Below are 22,420 nucleotides of genomic sequence, written 5' to 3' on the forward strand. Positions count from 1 at the left end.
TAAATGAAACCCATGTGGAAGTGCATTCCTGTTCTTGCCACAATTTTTAATCACTCAAAAACTCCAAGGCAGAGCCCCTCATCCCCCTTGATAATGTCCCTTCACCAAAGGCCACATCTTTTAAACTCAAATATTCTGCTGGAAATGTGGCGCGATGGTGAAACATGGAGGGCCAGAGAATTATGGGAGAGGGACAAGCAGAGGGTTATAGAAGCCATGGTAAGTTGGAGTAGGCTATAACCTATTAACAATGACAAAAAATGTCGGGGGGGGGGGAAACATGGAGTAAGGATGTCACTAGAGCTAAGATGGAGAAAGATGGAGGGGAAACATGTCCAGAATGAGAGCAGCCCATGTGCTGTAATGGCAAATAGACAATGTCAAGATCAATCAGTCAACAAATACTGATTAAGCATCTAATACATGGGAAGCACTGTGAAGGGCAATGGAGAGGGAATAATTACAATAAGAATGTAGCAACAGCTAACATTTGCATAGCATTGACTATACTAAGTGCTTTAAATATAGATTATCTCATTTAAGCCTTATAGTCACTCTATAAGGTAGGGGCAATTATCCTCCCCATTTTACAGATAATGAAATTGAGGCAAACTAGAGTTAAGTGACTTGATCAGGGTCACATTGCTACAGCTGGATTCCCGTCTCCAAGGCCCAGTGCCTCCCTTTGTCCAACTGTCCAAGAGACAAAAAGGGACTGGATGACTTTTCTCAAGGAGTTGACATTTTACTAAGAAGAAAAATAAAGGAAGAAAATCAGCATATCAAGTGGACATTCTAGGAGGGATTTAGAGGAAGGCATTGGGATTGGCCATAGCATAATAGGTTTGGAACTGAGTGTGGGAAACTGAGGCCCATCTGGGTTCAGTAAATCCCCCAGAGTCACAGAGAGAGGGAAGGGATGGAAAAGTTGCGATCTCAATGTGGTTGAAAGCCGAGCTCTCTCTAAAATCCCAAAATAGGCTCAAAGGGAAAGTCTTTTTCAAAGTCTTCCATGCTATTGGAGGCTAGCAAAGCACATGTGTCTCACCCAATGTATTTTCTCTTCTGAGCTGTCTGAAGGACATAGCCTCGAGGGAGGAGGAAGAGGAGAATTTCTCTTAGCACTGTAATTGGTGTCTGATGAGAACACGCTGAGTTGGAAGAGAGACATCAGACATGATTAATTTGGGTTCTCCCTCAGAATGTTTGCTGTTTGATGGGAAGATGAACGGTCCAAAGGGCGAATAGGAAGCCCTGCCTCTAGCGCTTTCATTTCTCCCCCTAGATGGAGATGAGTGTTTTCTATTAAGGGAAAGCCTGGAGCCAACAAATCCCAGTTTCAGATCAAATGTTCCTCCATCTTTTTAAGTCCCAACATCAGAGGGAGGCGTTTCATAAAGAAATCCAGCCCCAGATGGACCCCGAGAATCTGAGACTGAGAGGAGCCCATCGCAGCCGAATGAGTGGACTTCAGAGTCCAAGTTAACCAGTTCCTTTGGTTGACCTGCCAAGGTGGTCGGTCTACGAACGTCCCCACAATATCGCCCTCACGACTCGCATCCAGGAAGGATAAATGGGGGCTGTATGCAGGGGCATTTGGATATCTGCCAGAATATTTTTAGTGCCAAAAATTGGTTTAAAAGTAAACAATTAAAGCACAAATCTTCCCCCAGTAACCCTGCCTGGGTTCTATTTACTACCCACTCATTAGGATGTAAGCTCCTTGAAGGTAGGGATTGGTTCAATGGTTCCTTGGATTGTCTTTGTACTCTTACCCCCTGGCACAGTGCCAGCCACAGAAGAGGCTTTTCATAAATGCTTGTTGACTGACTGATTGATTGATTTCCTTCTTCCATCCACACTGCACATTGTCCCCCCTAGCTGAGTTAGTGAATCAGTTTATATCCTGAGTGGAAAAGAAATCAGAGCACTCGAGTTGGGATTAGGATGCCCTAGATTCAAATCCTGTCTCAGAAAACTATTTGCTCCATCACGAACAATCACTTATTCTTTTTTCCCACTTGTAAAATGGGAGTTATAATATCTGTGGTCCCCTTTGGGGGGCCATTGGGAGGCTCAGATGAAAGAATATGGAACAGGGGCAGCTAGGTGGCGCAGTGGATAGAGCACCAGCCTTGAATTCAGGAGGACCCGAGTTCAAATCTGGACTCAGACACTTAACACTTCCTAGCTGTATGACCTTGGGCAAGTCACTTAACCCCAGCCTCAAAAAAGGGGGGGAAAAAAAAAGAAAGAATATGGAACAATACTTTGCAAACTTGAATGCGCTCTGTAAAAATTTGTTGCTGTTCAGTTGCTTCAGTCATGTCCAACTCTTCAAAGCCCCATTTAAAGTACTCTTGGCATTGATATTGGAATTTCCTTCTCCAGTTCATTGTACAGATGGGGAAACTGAGGCAAATAGGGTTAAGTGACTTGCCCACAATTATACAAAGAGTAAATAACTGAAGCTGAATTTGAATTCAGGAAGATGAGTCTTCCTGACTTCCAACTTGATACCCCATTATGGCCTCGCTATCTTAGTAAACCAGTGGTCCTCAAACTTTTTAAATAGGGGCCAGTTCACTGTCCCTCAGACTTTGGAGGGCCCGACTATAGTAAAAACAAAAGCTCACACTCTATCTCTGCCCTTCAGCCCATTTGCCATAACCCAGTGTCTGCATAAATGTCCTCAGTGGGCGTATCTGGCCCTCAGGCTGTAGTTTGAGAACCCCTTTACTAAGTAAACATTCACTTTCACCATTTTAAAGAAGGGGAGACTCATCCCTTTCACCATTGTTCATCAGAGTCCCTAGGCCTGTTTATCTTTCCCTCTCCACTTCTCCCCCCCAAAATAAGATGGTTGGTTCATTGGATTCCATGTTGACATACCATATGGGAGAATGAGAATGAGAAGGCAAAGGAAGGAAAGCATGAAGAGAAAATTAGCTTATATTTGCTGAGTCTGACTCCTTCATTTTAGTATGAGGAAACTGAGGCCCAGAGACAGAAATGACTTATTAAGGTTTTATATACATATAGACAAGCAGAGCTGGGTTGCAAATCCAAGCCCCTTGGACTGCCAACCAAGAGCTCTTTCCACTCCACCACTGACTTATAACAAGGCAGAAAAGTTCCCATGTTCCTAAGTGATACTCTTTGGAAATGCAAATGATTCAAAAATAGGAACTATGTAGATAGATGTTCATCTTTGTCAACTAAAGAGAAAGCCCTCAAATCCCCCAAAATGGGCTTTTCTTTCTAAGACTCAGAAGCCCAACTTGGATACAGCCATCAAATGGCCTGCTTTTCCATTGGGAAAAGGAAAATGCCCATGGGCAGGGAATCTGATTCTCTAATTAGATGAGTCTCAGGGACTCCACTACCTAAAATGAAAGAGAGAAAAAAAATAAACTTTGTGGTAACAAAGAGAGGGAAAGTCGATAGCAAAATAATTAAGAGTGAAACTGTCAGTAACCCAAGGATTTCCACAAACAAACAAGAGCCAAAAATATAGCCCAGAATTATTTCTGGATCCCTCTAAATCTCATTCTCTCTTCCCTGAAGGACTTATTAGTCAATCAGCAAGCATTTATTAAGTGCTTATTATTATTATTATTATGTGTGTGTGTGTGTGTGTGAATACCAAAAAGCCAAGAGCTTCTGGGTGGTGAACAGCCTGAAGCCGAGAAGATTCCTAAGTTCAAATCTGACAGTGTGACCCATGGCAAGTCAATTAATCCTGCTTGTCTCAATTTCCTCATCTGTAAAATGAGTTGTCTTTGACTGTAATGAATGAAATGGCTCTGTCCCTTCTATCTCTTCATTTGCCTGGCGTCCTCAAGAATCAGCACCAAGTCTCCCTTCTGTAAGACGCCCACCAAATCTCTCCAGCTGCTAGTTTCTTCCTTTTCAAATTGACCTTCCATCTATTCTGTCCTATCTACTCTGCTCTCTCTATTGCACATTAGCCATTTCTCCCATTTGTAAAGCTCTTGAGGACAAAGAATGGCTCCTTCAGACCCTCCAGTGCTTAGGACAGTGTCTAGGGTGATTGTTCGAAGTGGGCAGGCCTTCGAGGCAGTGGGTCCCTCTTTCCTGGAGGTCTTTAATGGAGTCTCTGGGTCTAGCCTCCTCACAGTAAAGATGAAGAAGGCCATGATGGATCTGGGATCTGTTACCCACTCTCTCTGACCCAAAAGCTAGCACTAGCCACTCTACAAGCATTTCAAAGGTTGGGTGAGAAAGTTGGATGTATCATGAAGGAGACTGCTCCTCAGTTATGGGGAGGACTCAATGGCTTTTGCAGTCCAGTCCCACCTCTGAACTTGTCTGATTCTATTGATCTCATCTAACATGAAGAGGTCATTGAAAGCCACCTTATTAGGGAATTAGGGAGCCAGCTGCCATCAGCTAATCCAGACCCCTTTATTTGCCTCTCTTGGTGGGTGGGCCCACAGCCGGAGGGAGAGGAAGGAGTAGGTAAATCAAACCAGAGATCACATCCCCTCCCAGAGTCAAGTCCATGCGTCTATTGGGAGCTGCCCATCCAGACTGAGCCCAGTGCCCGGGGCATATTCTGTTGCTGGGCTGGGTTAATGTCAGACTATGTAAATAGAATAAATAAAAACAGATGGAGTGAAGCCCGCATAGCACGGGGTATCAAAGCCAAAGAAGGGGGGAAAGGTTTCTTTTCTTTTTTTTTTTTTTTAAGATGAAAAATGGGCAAAACAAAGCCCCAGAAATTAGCTTTTAGAAAGCCTGAGAGTGCTGAGAAGGGGGACCAGAAAGTAACTTGCTTGCTTTCCTATATCTAACTTCCCAATATTCCATGCAATAATTAGAGGGAAAGCTTTCAAAGTAAAAACAACTAATTTAACTGTAAAAAGGCTCCTGGGGGATTTCCCTAAATGCTTTCTATTCACATCAGTGAGCATGAAACTTCTTTCTAGTTTCCAATAATCTTTATTTCTTGAATATTTAAAGTGATTTCTTTCCAGTAGCACATTATGCTTTCATGGCAGACTAGCTGTGGTTCCATGATGCTCAGTTCTTATGGAGAAAAAATATCATTTATTTTTATAAGATTAAGCAGCCAGAAGAGGCCTTTAAGTGTCACCTAGCCCAAATCACTCCTTTAAACAACACAGAAGATTTTCCAGGTCCTTTGCCAACACATTTATTCCCCGTATCACAAGAAGAGGTACTTTCCAGCTGGTAAATTGAGCTTAAATTTTGATTCAGGAAGGTCAGGGTGAAAGCTCTGACCCAGATTCTAGCCATTCAATCCCATGATAAGCCATTTATCCTCTCTCAGCCTCATTTTCCTCATCTGTCAATTGGGGATACAAAAAATGCAGATTCATAAGGTTGTTGTGTATATGAAATGTTTTGCAAATCTTAAAGCCCAATATAAATGCTAGACTTTCTTTTTATTGTTATTATTGCTTGCTCTCATTGAGCCATCTCCTGGAAACAAGTAACCACTAGATCAGCAACCACATCTGATGAGATATGCAATATTTTCCATCCATAATCCTTCACTTTTCTCCTGAAAATTAGGTTTCATGTTCCACAGCCAAGGGTGTTTCCTAACTTTCCTACCTTCCCATGTTGCTTTCAATTACATTCATAAAGTCACCTCATACATCCTTATCTTGCTTCTATTTTCCTTCTCTGGCAAACTTCCTTCACAGACTTTCTAGGTTTTTGTTTGTTTGTTTGTTTTTTTCTAAATTCTTCATATTTGTTGTTCCTTCTTGTGCAAGATTTCACTTGGCTCCAATCTCACAATAGGTGCAGTTGTTACAAAATGACAAGCATCCATGCTATTTTTTAAGGTCTCTAGACTTTTTTACTTAAATGTTGAGTTCTAAATTCTATCATTCCTCTCTCTTTCTCCTTCCCTCTCCCTGAGACAGTAAGCAGATGTAGGTTATACATATGCAATCATATAAAACATGTCCATATTAGTCATTTTGCAGAAGATTGGAACAAAAGAAAGAAAAATGAAGGAAAGTGAAAATAGCACGCTTTAGTCTGTATTCAATCAGTATCAGTTCTTTCTCTGGAAGCAGATAGCATGTTTCATCCTGAGTCTTTTGAGATGTCTTGGATTTTTGTATTGCCGAGAAGAGCCAGTCATTCACAGTTCTTCCTCAAAGGGAATTGCTATTACTGTATACAGTGCTATCCTGCTTCTGTTAATTCCACCCTGCATCAGTTGATGTCTTTCCAGGTTTTTCTAAATCGTCCTGTCATTCCTTTTATAACACAATAATATTCCATCACAATCACACGCTAGAGCTAGTTTAGCAGTTCCCCAATGCGTTTGTACGTGCATATGCATATGTCTATAAGAATGCACAATTCTTAGTTACCACAAAAAGAAGTGCTAGAAATATTTTTAATGGGAAAGAAGGCAAAATGTTAATAAGCAGATTACATACACAGAAAATATATGGAGGGGGGTGTATATGTGTGTGTACAGATGTATGTGTTTATGGATCTGCATATATGTGTATATGCACATATATGTGTGTGCACAGATGTATATTGTGCAGATAGATAGATAGATAGGTGTGTATGTTGTACAGATGTATATGTATGTGTGTGCAAGGTGTATATGTGTATAATGTGTAAAGCTGTACATGTATATAGACATGGGTGCATGTATATACATGTGTGTGGATGTTTGTGTATTTATGTGGATAGAGTATGTTTGTATGTATATATGTACAGATCTACATTGTATACCTATACAGATGTGTGTGTATTGCATGTATTGTGTATAGATGTATATGTGTATAGAAAACTGTGTGTATCTGCCTACATATGTGTGTGTTGAGTACAGATGTATATGTAAGTGTGTATGTGGATAAAGATGTACATTATATTGTGTATATATGTAAGCGCATGTATGTTATGTGCGTGTATATACACATAAATAATATGTATATGTGTGTTTTTCGCTGCCACAAAGATTTCTATTACGAATGTTTTGGTCCATAAGGAACCCTTTGTTCTGTCAGTCACCTCCCTGGGGTGGAGGCCTGAGAGCAAGAGGCAGCCCAGCATGCTGAGTAGCACAAGGGCCTTGGAACCCACAAGGCCTCAGATGGAATCCCCCCCTCTCCAAAGTGCTAGTCATGGGACTCTGAGCAAAGCACTCACATCACCCAGGCTCCATTTCCTGTTGTAAAAGAGGGATAATCATGGCACCATCTCATGGACTTGTGGTGAAAAACTAAAGGAAAGGCCTTCAAGAGCCTCATGATTTCAGCTCTTGTTATGGTCATCCACCTGCCACGTGATGAGGAAATTCAACCCTAGAGAGGCTGGGAGGTATCCATGTTCCCATAGAAAGTAAAAAACCGAAGCACCACAGGGCCCCAGTCCTCGGGGCCCTGGCATGGCTGTAGGATTCGGGGTCAGTGGTGGCAGCTCAGGAGGAACGATCTGGGTTCAAATCTCACCTCCCTGACTCTTGGCATTCTTGTCTATTCAATGTGGGTTTGGACTCTATGATCCCGAGATTCGAGGTCCAGACGTCTTTCCCCGTGGAGTCATCAGGCTGACCAAGCTAAGGTGTCCTCTCTGCCATCCCTGTCTAAGTGGGTCATTACCTTCTGCATTTGCTGAGGGAAGGACAGGGCAGGGGAAGACCACATTGGTCAGCAGCCTCCCAGCCACATACTGGGTGGTTTTCTCCCTTAGCGTGTGTCTTATCAGCTCCACGCAGCCGAAATGAGTCCAAATGGCTTGATGACATATTGGGATTTTCTCTCGTTAATAACTCCTGCCTCTTGCCCATGACTGGCAGGGTTCTCCCAGCCCACGGTAAGCGATTCGGGACAGACAGGCAGCTCATTATCTCCCCATCCACCTTGCTGCTGCTACTGCAGCAACGCACTGGCAACTTTTATCTGCCAGGGACAGTTGCATTCCCAGTGTTTGAAGTGAAATGTCACTGTGGGCTAATGCAACCCGACTTACATCACTAATGATGTCTCCCACACTTTGAAGAAGCAACTCAAAAGCCTAATTAAAAATTCAGATTCCTTCTCCCTGACTTGCCAGTTTCCAACTGCCCTTCCTTCTACCAGGGCCTTCCAATAGCTTTTTGAAATGGTCGTGAAAAAAAAAATTAAAATCTAAATGGGTCAAGCACAAGGAGAGCAGCTCCCCCCTCCCCAAGAGAAGAGCCCCCACCTTGCAGCAATGGATTTTGAAAGCCACACACAAAAAAGCAATGGTTGGAACTGAACCAAGAAAAAATCATGTAAAAACAGAGATTTTACTCCCCTGGTCTGCATTCAACAATTTCAGTAATGTACACTATTTCCAGAGACATACCGAAGGTTCCTTTATCTACCTGCCTCTCATCAGATTTACTTGTAGAAACTTTTCAAATTGGAATCAGTTCAGCTGGATAAATAGGGGGGGGGGGACTGGAAAGAGAAAGAGGAACAGTCTGGGGGAGAAAGCAAATGCCTTGGGATTAATCATAAAGAGAACAAAGTGAAAAGGAGCTCTGCTCAGCCCAGTGAATAAACAATCAGAGGAGAACAAAATACAAATTGATAAGACTCAGAATCATAAACCAAAAGATTAGGGAACACAGATTTAAAATGCATGATCTCACTGGTTTACAAAGTTAAATAATGTTGATACAGTTACTACTGTTACATGATACACTGACATACTGATATATATACATATACATATATATATATCAATTAAAATGATGTAAAAACTCAATGCTTTGGGAATGAACGGAGAAATGGACACACTCCTACATTGCTGATGGAATTGCAGACCTATATTACTATCTAGTAGTATACAATAACATTTATAAAAATAACCATCTTCTTTACCCAGTAATTCTGTTGTTGGGAATACATCTTGGAAATATTAATAAAAGTAAAAAAAAAAAAAACAACAAAAAAGATTTAAATGAAAGTCATCAGCTTCAAAGCTGTTCATCCAGTGTCATTCATAATTATGAAGAATTGTGATATCTCAATAATCAATGATTAAATGATTTGTGATACATTTATGTTACTAAATACTGCAATACAATTGGGAACATTGATCTTGAAGTTATCTGTGACCTTAGGGGTCCACTTGACATTTGACAAGGGCAGGATTGGAAACTTGTACCATCTCACCAGAGCTAAGACTTTTACTATTTTATCACTCTGCTTCCCCTAGAAAGAAACTAAAGAAATCTGGGAACCCAAACAGCAACTCCACCACATACACTATGACACTACAGACAGCTAGGTGGTGCCACAGTGGATACAGCATTGAGCCTGGAGTCAGAAGAATCAAATCTGCCCTCAGACACTTACTATCTGGGTGACCCTGGGCAAGTCACTTTACCCTGTTTGCCTCATTTTTCTCATCTGTAAAATGAACTTGAGAAAGAAATGGCATTTGGTGTCTTTGCCAAGAAAGCCACAAATGGGGGCGGGAAGATTTGAATAGAACTAAAACAACTTAACAACAACAATATAAACTATGCTGACAGTAGCTCATATACATTTTGATTTAATTACAGAGTAAACAAGCCAGTATTATTCTATGCTAAGGCAGTGGGTAGAATACAGGATGTGGAGTCAGAAAGTTGGAGTTTGAATCTTTCCTTTCACACTTACTGGTTGTGTGAGCCTGGACAAATTATTTAGCTACTGTGGGTCTGTTTCCTCATCTGTCAAATGGAAAGAATAATAGCACCTTCATCCTAAAACTGGTGAGGACAAAATAAGGTAACATATGTAAGACACTTTGCAGACCTAAAAGTGCTATCCAAGCACTACTTGTTGTCACTGTTATTATTAATCACAACAAGAAGCTGGTGTAGCATCTAAAAATATGAAATCTGCCATTCTAGAGTCACTGACTAGAAGAAGGAAAATGTGGCAACATTTAATTCAGTCCAAAAGAAAATCATGTTCAAAATAAAATAAAGATCAAATAAGGGAGGTGGTCCTGCCTGGCCAAAGTTTTCACTAGGAAATCAATTTCTACTACTTACAATATCCAAGCGCGCGTGTGCACACACACACACACACACACACACACAGATGATATAATGACAAATATTAGAGAATATTTGGTTCTGTAAGCAGTGGGGAGTAAACAAGATGGGGGGTTCAGGAAGCAAATTAATGGGATCAGGGTTCAAATCCTGTCTTATCCATTAACTTTAGCAGGTCCATCTCATCTATAAAATGAAAGCCTTACATCATAGGATCGGCCAGCTTTAATGCACAATCATAAATTAGTCCTTTGTTAATCATTTAAAAACTTCATAATTTTTTAAATGCTTAAAAACAATTTGGTTAAATTACCAAAATTATTTTGAATAATTTTGAAAAAAGAATACTTTGAAAAAAGTATTTTGAAACTCAAAATACATGCTAGTAAAATTCAAATTGGATTTTTAAAAAAAGATTTTTGTCACTGATTTCTATTGAAGCTTTTCTTTCTTCAATGGTTTCCTGACATTTCTAGATTTAAAGGAATCAGCTTAAAAGTAGACGTTCCCCATCCCCCCAGCCAACATGAAGCTGACAGATTGGATCCTTTTGCTCATGATCCACTTGAAGATAAAGAGTTAGAAAATTCTAAGATGTTGGAGAAAGAAATTGAATCAACCTGCTTTTCTTTGGTTTTTTTTTAAAGGCTCCTTTTGGAACAAAGTGGCTCCTGTAACCTGATGGAATAGTGTGGCTGGCACCAGAGAAAACAGGTATAAGAGGGACAGAGCAGGCAGACACACTGAAGTAGCAGAGGGGGCAGGGGACCCTTGAGTGCTAGAACAGGGGCAGGGGACCCTTGAGTGCTAGAACAGACACAGGTTTGCTAGTTCACTGTAACACCTGAGTAAAATAAAACCCAAATGAGCAAAAACCTCCCTAATGGCCTGGAGAAAAGTACCTGAGCCAGGGAGCTCCTAAAAACAACAGTCCTTTCCAGGTGATGGATTGTGACAGGATCAGAGCACAGGACCCAACTGAGCCACTGTGGGTAGGGTGCCCTTTGCGACTCCATGTACTTCAAGATCTCCATTCTTTTTGTAGAGAAGTAGGGAGCAATGGGTACAGAAAGCTGTCAAGCGTAAGGACTGGGTTTTGCTTATTTTGTTATATGGGGAACTTTGTTATAAGGGAAAGCTCATTTGGGGGTGTGGGATAGGGTATATTCAGAAATTAATAGGATATGAAAATACAGCAGCAATTAATTAATGTTCTCAATCTTTATTTCATTAAATATTTCTAAATTACATGTAAAGATTTAACATTAAAAACTACATGCAAAAACAATTTTAAACATTCATCTAAAAATTTTCCAGTTTCAAATTCTCTTCCTCTCTCCCCCCTTGTTAAGAAGGCAAGCAATGACATAGGTTACGCATGTGCAATCACAGCAATGAAACTTTTAACAATTAAAATAATTCATATGCTTGGAACAATATAGTCTCCAAAATGCGATCCATGATCATTTAAGACAGTTTGGCTTAACTATTCACCCAGGAAAAAATAAGTGGATGAAATATGTCTTTTGTCCACACTCGAGGTGCAACTAGTTCATTAGAACATCTACTTAGAACAAAAAGTTGTTCTATTGTTGTCTATTCAACAATGAGCAATACCAAGAATTAAATAGGAAGGAGAGCTGGCATATGGGAAAACCCTTTGCCCCATTGCTTTTCTCTCTCTGTGTGTGTCTGTGTCTGTCTCTGTCTGTCTGTCTCTCTCTCTCTCTCTGTTTCTGTCTCTTTCTCTCTCTCTGTCTCTGTTTCTGTCTCTTTCTCTCTATGTCTCTCTCTGTTTCTCTCTCTGTTTCTCTCTCTGTTTCTCTCTCTCTCTCTCTCTCTCTCTCTCTCTCTCTCTCTCTCTCTCTCTCTCTCTCTCTCTCTCTTTCTCTCTCTCTCCTTCTTTCTTTTCTCACTAACTTTTCCTCATGTTTGTCTTTTGATTTCAAGTTCCAACTGAATCTTCTGGGGAAAAGTCTTTCCTGATGTCCCTTAACCCTTGTGCCTTCCCTCTATTTAATAGTTCATTTCTATTTAATAATATATATTAAAACCATAAGTCACACAAGCACATAGATGTATGTATCTTGCATCTACACAACTACTTGCAAGTTGCCTCCCATTCTGGATTTTTAGCTCATTATGCTCAGGGAAGGAAATTTTTGTTTTTCTTTGTACCCCCCAGGGACTTACTACAAGGACATGCAGAAGGCACTTAATAAATGTTTGTTATTTTTTTTTCTTCCCTCTAAGAAAAATTACTTAGTGCTCTTAACTCGAAATGAAAGATGTTTTTTTTTATCAATGGAAAATATACTAAAGTAAGCAGATTACCATCTGCCCTGTCTTTGCAACCTAAAGACCATTGGGACTCTCCATCTGCCTGGTAGTTAAACACCCCAACATGTGTTCTTTTCTCTAATTAGAATGTGAATTATTTGACATCAGGGATGCTATTGATTTTGTATCAGTATTCCCAGCATTAGAAGAGCTTGGCACAAAATAAATGCCCCATAAGTTTTTTTTTTTTTTCATTCATTCCTTCACTCACTCCAGCAATCCAAGTCAGGACTAGAACAAAGTTGGCAGAAGCAAAATATCCCTTCTTACATCATTATCATCACCACGGTCTGACAGTTGTTAAGACCCCATAATGTTATAAGATAATAGATGGACGACAGACTTGTCCTTTAAGGAGCTTACAATCCATCTGTAGAAACACACACTCGGAGCCATTCAGAATTCGAAAAGACTCATTGTTAACTTAGTCCAGCTCACAGTTGACCATGAAGCTTCTCTACAATAGAATAGACACATGGTCAGCCAGCATTAGCTTGAATAATCCAACCTCGAGGGTTGGAGGGGATCTGTCCAATTTGGAATAGCTTGAATTATGACCAGGTTTTTCCTGGCATCTAACCTGTATCTCCCTTAGCAACTTAAGCCAAATACTTCCTCCCATTACTTAAGGCCCCAAAAGCACAAGGCTACCCTCTTCCAGGTCACATCTCTTCAAAGATGTGAATACAGTTATTGTATCCCTTCCCCCCTCCAACGTCTAGATCAAACATCTTTGACTTTCAATTGATCTTCATGAGAGAGTAGCAAGAACCTGAGATTCTTTATCATTCTTTTTCATCCCAGCTACCCAATTCTGGACACTCCAATCTTTCTTAAAATGTTGTGCCTAGAGATGGTCATAATATTCCAGATTCATCTGGAGTATAATGGAGCTATCCTCTCCTAGTCCTGAGTGCCATGCTAAGAACACATAAGATTTTTGCTGTTTGGGGGAGGAAGAAGGGAAAAGTTATCACATTGTTCACTGTTGCTGAGGAAACTAGTGGGTAGAGGCAGAGAATCTGAGAGTCAGAAAGGTCTGAATTCCAATACTGCCAAGTCACTAACTATCTATCTTTAATTAATCTTTCCCTGTGACTGGCACAGAGTAAGCATTTAACAAATGTTTATTGACTGAGTGGACAAGTCATAGACCACAGAAAAGTCACTTAATCTCTTCTCAGTCTAAATTTCTTCATCAATAAGTTACAATAGCACCTATTTTGCATTGGTATTATGATGGTCAAATAAGAGAATCCAGATAAAGCACTTTGTAAATTATTCATTATAAATATTATATAAAATTTCAAACTATATCTACATATCTCACTATATAAATGTTAGCTATCATCATCATCATCATTCCTACTGAGTTTGGATTCCACTGAAACGCTCAAATCTTTTTCTTGGTGACATGCTAAATGACCCTCTTTCCCCCATTTTGTCCATGTAGAGTTGATTTTTCTGAACCAATACAGAGCACTTCATATTTACACCTATTAATTTTCATCTTAACATCATACAAAGTTCTAGCTTGACAAGATGTCTTTCAAGTCCAATTCACTCTTAAAATCCATGACGAGTCTGCCACTTTCTTGTTTCTCGACACGATATCGCTCTCTAAGCTTGTGGCGTATTTGTTCTCAGATCATATTGCTGACTCTTATTGAGTTTGCAGTCCACCAAAACAGGACAATTGTGTGAGAAAATAAATGAGGAAAGAAGGTAGATCACATGACCTCTAATGGTTACAACCACCAAGCCTAACAAATGAGTCCCTACAAAATGCCTCCATTGGCCATCAGAACCAAGACTGCCTCAACTTCTGCCTCTACTTCCACCTCTAACCTTAACCCTAATCATACAGAATAATTCTCCTGGCTAGCATAAATCTAGGCCTTTAGAACCAGAATGGACCTTGGAGAACATCTAATAGTCTAGCACCTTCATTTTGTAGTGAAAGAACTCAAAGCTCAGAGAGGCAGAAAGAACTAATTTGCCCAAGATCATTTAGTTGGAAAAAGGTGATATTGATTCTGTGTAACCCAGGTCCTATGAGGCCAGATCCCAATGTCCTTTCCACTCCAATGCCATGCTGTCTGTCATCATAACCATCAAGTCTTCTGCTCCATTGTGGTCACCAATGTATGGAACCATCATCTCTTGTATGATCTCCAGGGAGATTGTGGTAAATTTCATCTCATGCTCTGTTGCTAACTGAAAAGTTTTGATGCTGGTAGAAGGATAGAGTCAACTGTAAGAGATGAAACTGAGTTTCAACTCAAGGAACATGAGGTCATTAGAATGTATCTGGCACTGGGGAAAGAAAGACAATCCCTGCTCCCTCTCTTTTGTTCTAGAATCATGATTCAGGATGAGGAGGAAGCCCAGGGGCCAACTAGTCCAACCGTCTCATTTTTACAGATGAAGAAGAAATAGATGCCCAAAAAACTTAAGCTTGCTTATGGCCACCCAAGGAATAGAATTGGAGGAACAAGGATGTGAAGTCCTCGGTTGGATCTCAATGGTCCCATTTAGACAAATAAGCACGCTTAGACCAGAAAGAAAAAGCACAGAATTAAGAGTCAGGAGACTATATTTAGAGCTTGGGGGCTCTACCAGGAACTGGTATCTGAACATCCACTTCCTGGGTCTAGGCTTCTTTCTTATTCTCTAACACAAATAGATGGCCCAATTATTCTACCAGTGCACCATGGTGAGTGATAGCAATTCCCACTGTGGCAATACAGGGACTTTCATGTTACCTCCCCACTTTTCTATGGTATTTGGCATGGAAGGATGAGAATTAAGTCACTAGGGTGTCAAGGAAGGAAGTGGGTAAAATATAGAGGGAATTTCTGCAACTCCTCTAACAAAACCCAGCATAAAATTGGTTGATTCTGTGGGGTACAAGCCCATCTCCCCTTCAAAAATTACCCTCCTCAACTTCAGGTAAGGCTGACATGACCAATTACATAAGAAGAGGACTCAGGGCTAGTAGGGAGAAGTATAAACAGACATAGGGCCAGGTACAGAAGGGAGGGATGGGAATCCTTTTTGAAAAAAATGCAAGGCTATTAAGACAAACAGTTTTAATGATTTTTTTTTCCTTGGGTTCATTTCCACTATGTTCAACTCAAATTTGTTCGACTAATGGGCAATTTGATTCTGCCCCCTGGAGATTCCATTTCGGAGGAGTAGAAGATTTTCATTAATGCTAAGTGAGCTGTATTCATATGACAATAACCATGCTACTTATAAATGCCAATGCACGATTCTTTCTAAAATCTCTCCTATTTGGTGTGAGACAGAAAGAAATCTTAAAGATCGATAAAAATCTTCTCTTGGGGGAGGAGGGGTACGATATCCTATATTACCTAGAGACCATTTATTGAGCGCACGGAAACACTTGTTTGCCCATATTTCTGGGATTCCTGTGTTCCAGAAACTCCCCGATGATGATCCTAGACTGAGCTTTTATGGTAAGTGGGGTTTATGATGCTGATTAGAATAGCTAAAAAGGTCAGATCTCACTCCTAACAAGAATCATATAAGCTAAAGTTGGCTATTTCCTGGGCCTCATATACAGCAGCCTATCTCCTACCTCGAAATCTGGCTAATTCTCCAGCATGCATTTCGGCTTATGTCAGTGATATTCCTAAAAATAGGTCTGACCGTGTCACACACCCTTAGTAAACTCTATTAGCCTCTTTGGAACTTAATTCACCAGCACCTCAAGACATCAGCCTATGAAGTCACTGGTCCTCTTTGAACATGAATGGCCAACAACAGCAATGGCTCCGTCACTTCCAAGATCAATTATAAAATTCCTGTTTGGCTTCCTCAAGTCCTTCATATTCTGTCCACCCTCCCCACATTCATCTTTCTAGTCTTCTTATACCATTCACAACCCCTCCCCACCCTATGCACCCCCCTCTCTGTGTTCCTCCCATAAGGCTCTGGCTCTCCTGTGCCTGGAATTCGCTCCCTCCTTGTCTCTGCTTTCCAGTTTAACTGAATTCCTTCAGCTTCCAGTTAAAATCTCACAGTCTCCCCAGGGGTCAGCAGACATGGCCACTAGCCTAGGTTTGTTGTTATTCTGGTGGTGATGGTTGCCATGGTCTGGGAGCTAAGAATGGTTTTACAGTAAAGGCAGGAGGGTTCAGTAAGCCTGGGTAAGGCTTTGCTCACTGCTCCAAGAGCTATCTTTCCCAATCCTCCTTAATTCTAGCCTTCCCTCTGTAGATTATCTCCAGTTTATCTTTTATCTGTAGATTGTTTGTTTGTCTTTCCCATCAGACTGTAAACTCTTTGAAAACAGGAATGTCTCCTCTTTCTTTATATTCCTAGGTTTAGGAATTATCTGGAACATAATAAGTGACTTAATAAATATTTACTGGATGGCTAGCACTGGGAAGTAAAGTGACAGAGCTAGAGACTCTGATTCCTAACCACCCCCTATCGCAACATTCACAGCCCTGCTCATGCAAGGCTTGTTAACACAATGCTACGTACCCAATCAGGGCTAAATTGATGTCATTCTTTGGCTTATTATTTTATTGAACAACAACATCAACAAAAAGAATATAAAAAGATTTCCTGATCATTTCCCATGCATTGGTCACCACTATTTGTCATACTGCACTAATTGATTTTTCATGAGACAATGAAAAGAAGCATCTAAATTCCTATCTGAGCTTTAGTAATTACTAGCTGTGAGACCTTAGGCAACTCATCTTGCCTCTGAGTTTTCTTGCAAGGGAAAGAAGAAAATTGGTATGGGATTTAAGAATGTCATTGCCGGAAGGGATTTCAGCAGCCATCTACTCAGTCCCCTTCTATAATGCCTTCTATAACACATCTTTTTGAGGTTCAGTTGTATTCTACACTTAGTGACTCAATTGGGGTTTTCTTGGCAGAGAAATGGAATGGTTTTTCATTTCCTTCTTCAGCTTATTTTACAGATGAGGAAAGTGAAAGAAATTGGGGGAAGTGACTTATCCAGAGTCACACAATTAGTGCATGTCTGAGGCTGGATTTGAACTCATGAAAATGGATCTTCCTGCCTCCAGGCCCAGAGCTATGGGCACTATGGCGCCATCTATCTGCCCTCTTGGCAAGGAATCAACCTGGATTTGCTGGAAGAACACCAATGACAGAAACTGCTCTGAAGCAGCCCCTTCCCCTTTTCAATAGTTCTTTGGGATTCATGGTCTCTCAGGTCTCTTCCAGTTCAACGATTTAATTCTGTCTAATAAGATCACAAGTTGCTTAAAGGCAACAACTGTAACTTTGACTTCTCTCTAAGTCTGCACAGTGTCAGGGACAGTCCCTTGCACACAGTAGGTACTTACTAAACATTAAAGACATGAACATAGAAGAGTCAGATCTAGGTCTCACTGCCACGCAGAGCATGAGAACCATGCTGATGTCCACTCAGAGGTTATCTCCCATCTACTCTGTATTCATTTATTTATATTGAATTATTTTTGTATCAGTTTCATTAGCTCATAAGCTCCTAGAGGACCCTATTTTTTGCCTTTCCTTTTTATCTCTAGCAAAGCCTCATGTCTTCAGAGTATATTTGTTGTTGATGTTATTCAGTGTTTTCAGTGGTGTGACTGATTTTCTTGGCAAAGAGCCATCTCATTTTACAGATGAAAAAACTGAGGCAAACAGGATAAAGTGACTTGTCTTAGGATCTCACAGTTAGGGAGTGGTTGAGACTGGATTGGAACCTCCTGACTCCAGCAATCTATCTGCTATCTTACCTAGCTGCCCACAGGATACACAGTAAATACATATTTTAAAATGCCTGTTGACTCGTCTCTAAACTAGAGAGAAAGATCTAAGAATCACCTCCCATTTCTTTGCAGAAGAGGATATTCCACAAGTGTGGAATATCACACATAATATCACAATATTTTAAATTTGTTAACTTTTCCTGCATTTCACACATAATAATAATAATAATAATAATAGTTTAAATTTATTGATTAAGTTTTCCTGGATTTCACACATAATAATAATATTTTAAATTTATTGATTAAATTTTCCTGATTCTTAAGCCTTTTCGTTTAATTCTTTATAAAAGGGATGGTTCTCTGAGAAGGGGGAAGAGGAAAGGACAGAGAAGGAAATCTAGATAATGTAAACCAAAAATATCATTTAAAAATTAATTGAATAAATATGTGTTGAATAATTGGGACATGGTCAATGACTAGATAAGAGAGAAGAATCTCCTCTCAGCTCACCCACTTGCAGCTGAGGACCAGTGGTGTTTTCTCACAGCCACTGCTTTCTAGACCTTTTATTTGGTGTTTGATGTTCCTAAGAACTTAGTAGATCTCCTCTCTACCCTCCACCCGCCAGGCTCCAGGAGACTAGAATCAGATTTTTGGCTTTATCCCCCCAACCCATCATTAGACAGTGTCTTCGATATCTAAGCAGCTCCACTCCGAGGCAGCTTCCTTAGGTCACTGGAGATGGTTAAGAGCAATTAATTTGAAAGAATTTTATTTCCAGTTCTTTTCCTAAACAGGGAATGCAAGGAACAGATCGGCCTCATTAGGAAAACCCAGATCTAAAGCCTTAAGGAAAAGGGCTTCTCCAACTGTCTTACTCCATTATGAAGCAGGAGAAAACCATGGCAAGAAGAGAGGCCTGGTTTGTGTTTTTCTAAAATCATCCCCCCCTGGGTGATCTAACTCTTTTAGAAGAATCCTCGGCCTCCCTCCCTTTCTCTCCCCCTCCCCCTCTCCCCCCCAGCTGCTGTTCCAAGCACAAAAAAAGGGGCAGGCCCATTGGGGGGGGGGCAGTTTTGTCAGCTCGATTTTAATGCCAATTTTTAAAATTCCAGATTCAATCCTTGAATAGCTTAGCAGCAAAAGCTGTTGAAAATGCAGGTCAACTTCAAAGGAAACTGACTGATAAGGAAAGTTTGGATAGGGAGAAAAAACCCAGATCTGCATGATAACAAGATGATGGCCACCAAGAAACGAGGCCGGCCCAACTAGCTCCATCCACTTGGTGGGGATGCTTCCACATCAGACCCAGTCCAAGCAAGTCGTAGTCTCCCCGGGGCCTTCTTGGGGTTGTCACAAAGCTCCCCAGTGTAAGTGACCAAAGCCCCAGAATTCTGCTGTTCAAATTCTGCCATTGGGGGAGGGGAGGGGAAAGCCAACCCTGGAAACTGAGGCATGTGCCAAGGGGCAAGTCGCCGGCCCCAAATATCCCGGGAAGGAAACAAGTGGGCCCGCTCTCCCTGCAATCGGCCCCCAGATAAAGCCGAGGGGGCCACTCCACTTTTTGCAGGACAAAGGCCAAGCCCCAGGAGGCCAGTTGTGGCCACAAAGCCTTCCCAAAGGTGCCAGAATGAAGCCGGTTTAGAGGAGATAAAAAGCCATTTGGATCCACCCCCTGTGGATTTTTTTTTTAAGGGTCTCCTTTACAATGGCTTTTAAAACTCCATTTGCTTCAGATCCCTACCTGAATTACAATGTGTGGGGATCTGATTTCCCCTTTTGTCTGCCGGGAGTGAGAAGTGCCTGCCGGCAGCCAGCTCCTCGGGAGACAAGCCCCGGCCAGCCAAGGGGAGCAGCCGCCTGCCCCCCACATTTGCAAGGGCCCCCACCGGAGAGGTGTAAAAGCTAGTGAATCACCGGCCCCGGGATCCCGGGTGTTGGGGGGGGGGGGGGGACTGTTCCAGAAGACATGCTGCCTCTTTGGCCTGAAATATTTTCCACCCAAATATTTATTCAACACAACAGGTCTTCCCCTTCCCCTCCCCTCCCCCCCTTTTAAACTCGATTCCTCTGAAAAGTCCTTCGTGTTCCAGAACTCGACCTGTCCCAGGCCCAAATCCCAAGAAAATGAAAAGTGGTTCTGAAGCAGACAGACGCGGGCTGGGGGCGGCCATGGAGCCAGGCCCCGACGATTGTTCCACAGGAACAAGGGGCGAGGGAAGGGGGCTCCAGGGCTGGCCCCATTTACAAGCGGCCCTTCCCTCTCGGCGCCCTCCCTCTGAGCACCCCTAGAAAGTCTCTGCTGCGAGTTGAAAAGTCTGCAACTCGGCCTCCCCCGGGGCCGGGGAGAGAGGGGGAGGAAAGCCCGTGGAAACCCGAGTTCCCACACGATCCCCCCATCTCTCCCGGCGGGAGGCGCGGGCAAGCAGTGAAGTCAGAGCCGTCCACCGGCACGCAGGAGCGTTCCCGAGGCCCGCGGATTGTTCTTCACGCGCTTATTGTTGTCATTAAGAACACGTTAGCCCACGAGTGACACGGGGGCCGCCGGCTGCTCCAAGACGGAAGCCGAGCTTTCTCCCGCGGACTCAGCCTGGGCCTCCCGGCCAAGCACAAGGAAAAGAACCTCCGGACGCGAGGGAGGACTAGCCCCGGACGCTCTTCCTCGCGGCCACCTCTCCCATCGCCACCAACCCGGAGCCCGGGCGACTAGTCCGCCAAGTCCCCCTCCTGTCCCAGTGACGGGGAGTCACCCGGCGGGGGGGGGGGGGGGCCGGAGCCGGTCTCACTCCGCCCAGAATCCCCAAACCAAAACAAACCCCAGCTCCAGCCCACACCCCGAGCTCAGCCGCAGCTCGCCCACAAGGCTGGAGTCCGGAGCCTCCGGGGTGTCCCGGGCGAGGGATAGCAGAGCCCCGGCTCCCCCCCTGCTGGGGGGCTGCAGAACCCCCCCCTTCCCAGGGCACCTCGGTGGCATTCTCCCAGGCGACCTGGCTCCCGGGGACCCGAGCGCCAGGCGTGTTGGGGCGGTAGAGAGTGGGGGCCAGGGGGGCCTCCGGAGGGGCGAAGGAAGGGGGGCCAGGCTGCCCCCGGGCCGAGGAGACAAAGAAGAACCGGAGTTTGCGGGGCGAGGGAACGGGGAGTAACTTTGCAGGGGCTCGGGGACAGGGGGACGAGAAGGGGTCGGAGCGAGGGGAGAAGTTGGAGGGAGGCAGCGAGGGCTGGGCGAGGGGCGGACGCCGCTCGGCCGGAGCACGAGCAGGCGAGCTGGCGCGGGCGGCGGGGGCGACGGGCGAGCTGCCTACCTGCATGGTGACGACCCCCAGCTCCTCGGCCGCCAGCCTGCGCATCTGGCTGGCCAGCACTTGCGCCTCGTCCAGGATGGAGAAGTCGGCGTCGGCCGCGCCGCCCAGCCGCCACAGCAGGGCCAGGCACAGCAGCCGGAGCGGCGGCGGCGGCCCCCGGCCGCGACCCGGGCGGCAGCAGCGGCAGCCGGCGGCCAGCCCCGACTCCGCCGCCGCGTCGGGCTGGGGCTCCCCGCCGGCTCCCGGGGCCATGCTGAGCCGCCTCCCCGGCTCGGGGCTCCCGCGGCGGCTCCGGGCGGACGCGGGCTGCCTAGGGCGGTGCGGCGGGCGCCCCGGCCCGGCCCGGCTCGGCTCCCTCACTCCGCGCTCCCCGAGAAACTTTGTGCGGCCACTTCCCGGCGCCCGCCGAGGGCTCCCGGCCGCCGGGCGGCCACGCAGCGAGCCCGGCTACGGGGCGGCAGGCTCGGCGGGCGGCATCGCGCGGGCTCCGGAACGCCAGGGCGCGGGGGCTGGGCTGCGCGGGCTCGGAGCCGGGCGCCCGGGGCCGCGCGGGGCTAGCCCGTCCGCTGCTCCGCTCCGCCGTCGGGCCGAGGCGGCGGCCGCTGCGGCTTCTTCCTGCCCGGCCGCGGCGAGGAGCCCCCGGAGGCGGCGGCGGCGGCGGGAGGCGGACGGCGGGGCCGGCCCCGGAGGAGGGGCGCCCGGGAGGAGGGGCGGCCGGAGGAGGGGCGCGGCGGCGGGCGAGCGGGGCCCGGGCTGCGAGCCGGGCTGCGAGCTAGCCTGCGAGCCAGCGAGAGGACGGGGGAAGTGGCCGCCGCCGCGGCAGGAGGAGGAAAAGGAGGAGGAGAAAAAGGGAAAGGAAGAGGAGGGCGGGGCGGGGGCGGGGGCTGGGGAGCCCGAGGCCGGGAAAGGGAGGTGTCTGGTGCCACCCAGCTGCGCTCCGGCTCGGTGCACTTTCAAACTGGCGCGCCCGCCCGGATGGAAGCCGGGAGACT

At 44.4% G+C, this 22,420-nt stretch overlaps 1 protein-coding gene across 1 annotated transcript in view; it reads right to left on the reverse strand.

Moving 5' to 3' along the window:
* CACHD1 (cache domain containing 1) overlaps positions 1-21,695 on the reverse strand; it is a 210,835-nt gene extending 189,140 nt beyond the window's left edge. Inside the window, exon 1 of the mRNA XM_074265744.1 lies at positions 21,429-21,695. Within this exon, the coding sequence (XP_074121845.1) occupies positions 21,429-21,680 (252 nt within the window). The 5' untranslated portion in view covers positions 21,681-21,695. The remainder of the gene's footprint in view (positions 1-21,428) is intronic.
* Positions 21,696-22,420: the final 725 nt, after the last annotated feature.

The sequence above is a fragment of the Sminthopsis crassicaudata genome, chromosome 4 (genome assembly GCF_048593235.1).
Source record: "Sminthopsis crassicaudata isolate SCR6 chromosome 4, ASM4859323v1, whole genome shotgun sequence".
Classification (NCBI taxonomy): Eukaryota; Metazoa; Chordata; class Mammalia; order Dasyuromorphia; family Dasyuridae; genus Sminthopsis; species Sminthopsis crassicaudata.